Source organism: Nerophis ophidion, linkage group LG03 (genome assembly GCF_033978795.1).
Source record: "Nerophis ophidion isolate RoL-2023_Sa linkage group LG03, RoL_Noph_v1.0, whole genome shotgun sequence".
Lineage (NCBI taxonomy): Eukaryota > Metazoa > Chordata > Actinopteri > Syngnathiformes > Syngnathidae > Nerophis > Nerophis ophidion.
The window spans coordinates 34,650,480-34,653,840 of NC_084613.1; the positions used below are offsets into that span (position 1 = coordinate 34,650,480).

General features: G+C 46.2%; 1 protein-coding gene across 6 annotated transcripts in view; it reads right to left on the reverse strand.

The window, feature by feature from the left end:
- The window catches only part of larp1b (La ribonucleoprotein 1B), an 85,758-nt gene extending 84,736 nt beyond the window's left edge, over positions 1 to 1,022 (reverse strand). For all 6 annotated transcript variants that reach the window (XM_061895002.1, XM_061894997.1, XM_061895001.1 and 3 more), the window contains exon 1: positions 220 to 1,022. In XM_061895002.1, the coding sequence (XP_061750986.1) occupies positions 220 to 556 (337 nt within the window). In that variant the 5' untranslated portion in view covers positions 557 to 1,022. The remainder of the gene's footprint in view (positions 1 to 219) is intronic.
- Between the last annotated feature and the right edge of the window lie 2,339 nt (positions 1,023 to 3,361).

Consider the following 3,361-nt stretch of genomic DNA (forward strand, 5'->3'; position numbering starts at 1 on the left):
CTAACATGGAGAAGGAGGGGGTGGGTGGCTTAAATGTCGACAGCCCCGCAGTGTGCAGACATTGACATTTAAACACTTAACCCACTTAACAATAACCCCTAAAGGGGAACAGTGTCACAAGAGGGGGCAATGGGGATATTAACCCCCCCTCAAAAAAAACAGTCGCTGTCACAGTGCAGCTTCAAAGTAGTGCTACTAGAAAGGCAATAAAGTCCTCACCTCGGTCATGGACGTTGTTCACTAGCACTCTTCCCGTCGTTCTCTTGGTCCATGCGTTGACTTTCGGCGGCGGAGCCTCGACAACTTTGGTCGCAACAAGCGCAGAGTCAGCGTTACTGCTCGGCTCGCCTTCTTGGCAGTCTCTCGGAGGACTTTTGGCTTCGTCCGAGCCGCCTTGGTGGTCTGCCAGGAGACTATCCGAGCCTCCCTCCTCTCTCAAGACGCTCGCCTTCGTACGTTGAGCCCCCTCGCTCGCGTGTTGGTGGTCTCGTTGCCCGCTGGTGCTCACTGCTGTCAAACTCGACTCAAAGTGACTGCTCTCGACCTCGCTTGACATCCTGCTAGTTTCCTAACAGCCCTCGTTCTTAAATCCAGTGTGAACACTTGGTCCTTTCTTTCTTATGCCAGAGAAAAGTGTCAAAAAGCTCGAGGGGGGAGAACACAGCCACAAGGCGATGTAAACAACTTTTTTGGGCTGGACCTCGCTAGCCAGCTAGCCAAGTAGTTCCCAGATGCTAATTGTTAGCCCACTAGCTAGCTAGCTAGGCTAGCCACCGTGCACACGTCCGCGAACCGAGTGTTGTTTGGCCCCACGGGTCCAAAGTTTCATGTCAAGCGTCGGTTGCCTGCGAAACGCGAGTCCGTCACCGTGCGGACACTTGGCTGTAGACAGACGCGGACTTTGAGTAACTTTGGGGAAAGTGAGAAAGACGATACGCTCTCGGCGAAAGCTCCTTCCTCACGTCGACTCTGCTAGCAGCACTTCTGCTGCAAAGTACACTCGGTGCTGTAAACATCACTCTGCTGCCCCCAGCGGACAGAAGGACGCACTGCAGCAGAAACTCTTTAAACTTTGTCTGACGTCACAGTCCATCCATCCAAACTATCGCTTGTCCCTTTCGGGGTCACGGTCAAACTGTAAATATCTGCCGTCTATTAAGTATGCACACAATACTATATTTTATACAAACACTTATATATGTGTCTTTTATTTTTTTGTTCTATCTTACAGATCAGTATTTTACTTCTGTTGCTGTTTTATTATTGTATATAATTTTATAGTATTTTATTAATTAAATGCTTTTAATTAAATTGGTATTGTTTTTTTTAATGTGCAGTACTCTAGAAAGAGTGTTGTTAATAGTGCTTTATAAATAAAGTGGATTGGATATATATGTACATGTATTTTAAATAGCATGATTTTTTTAACTGTTTGCATAGATTTAAATAAAGCTAAACACTGTGATTAGTCAAGTTGTGTTTTTATTATTATATAGCTTAAAGGCCTACTGAAATGAGATTTTCTTATTTAAACGGGGATACCAGGTTCATTCTATGTCATACTTGATCATTTCGCGATATTGCCATATTTTTGCTGAAAGGATTTAGTAGAAAACATCCACGATAAAGTTCGCAACTTTCGGTGCTAACAGAAAAGCCCTGCCTCTACCGGAAGTGGCAGACGATCATGTCACATGTTGATGGCTCCTCACATCTTCACATTGTTTTTAATGGGAGCCTCCAACAAAAACAGCTATTCGGACCGAGAAAACGACAATTTCCCCATTAATTTGAGCGAGGATGAAAGATTTGTGTTTGAGGATATTGATAGCAACGGACTTGAAAAAAAAAACGAGATTGCATTGGGACGGATTCAGATGTTTTTGGACACATTTACTAGGATACTTCTGGGAAATCCCTTATCTTTCTATTGTGTTGCTAGTGTTTTAGTGTGTTTAACAGTACCTGATAGTCGGAGGGGTGTGTCCACGGCCGGGTGTGTTGACGCGCAGTGTCTCAGGGAAGTCGACGGCAGCTTTATGGGCGGCACAAGCTCAGCTGATCTCCGGTAAGAAGCGACTTTTTACCACAATTTTCTCACCGAAACCTGCTGGTTGACATTCGGTTGGGATCCATGTTCGCTGTGATCCATAGTAAAGTTTCACCTCCGTGAATTTTAAAGGCTAATGCATCCCAACTCCATCTTTCTACTTTGACTTCTCCAATAATAATTGAACAAATTGCAAAGGATTCAGCAACACAGATCTCCAAAATACTGAGTTATTATGCGGTTAAAGCAGACGACTTTTAGCTGTGTGTGCGCAGCGCTCATATTTAATAACAGCCCGTGACGTCAAGCGTACACGTCATCATTTAACTATTTAATGAAGACACTGTCAATAATATTGAAGTGCACCTTATGTTAGTCATAATTTTTGCACTTAAGACATGTCTCTATGACTTTAGATTTAGACCCTGTCCACATTAAGCCGGATAACTCCTTAACTTCTTAGCCTAAGCCCCTTGTCAGCCACACTAACCCAAACTAAGCTTTGTGGCTTCATCTGACCAGGATCTTCCGCTTTCACTGGATCGGTTTGCAGCAGAATGTGAAGCGACTGGGATGAGAATCAGCACCTCCAAGTCCAAGTCCATGGTTCTCGCTCGGAAAAGGGTGGAGTGCCATCTCTGGGTCGGGGAGGAGACCCTGCCCCAAGTGGTGGAGTTCAAGTACAAGGGAGGGCAGAGTGGATCGTAAGATCGACAGCCGGATCGGTGCGGCGTCTTCAGTAATGCGGACGCTGTATCAATCCATTGTGGTGAAGAAGGAGCTGAGCCGGAAGGCAAAGCTCTCAATTTACCAGTCGATCTACGTTCCCATTCTCACCTATGGTCATGAGCTTTGGATTATGACCGAAAGGACAAGATCACGGTTACAAGTGGCCGAAATGAGTTTCCTCCACCGGGTGGCGGGGCTCTCCCTTAGAGATAAGGTGAGAAGCTCTGCCATGTGGGGGTAGCTCAAAGTAAAGCCGCTGCTCCTTCACATCAAGAGGAGCCAGATGAGGTGGTTCGGGCATCTGGTCAGGATGCCACCCGAACGCCTCCCTAGGAATTCTTCTGCGGCCCGGTACCAATCGGGCCACGGCCTGGTACCGGGCCGCGGCCCGGTGGTTGGGGACCACTGTTCTAGGCAATTTAGGGGACCTGATCAAGTCTTGGAAAGAATGCAATAATTAGTTTTGTTTCAATGGAAGCTCCAATCGGGAGAAGTTTAATTTAACCTTTATTCAGAAAAGTGACTGAATAAACCAATGCTGCTCCGTTCGAACACGAACAGAACTGTCTCTGGGAGGTTGGT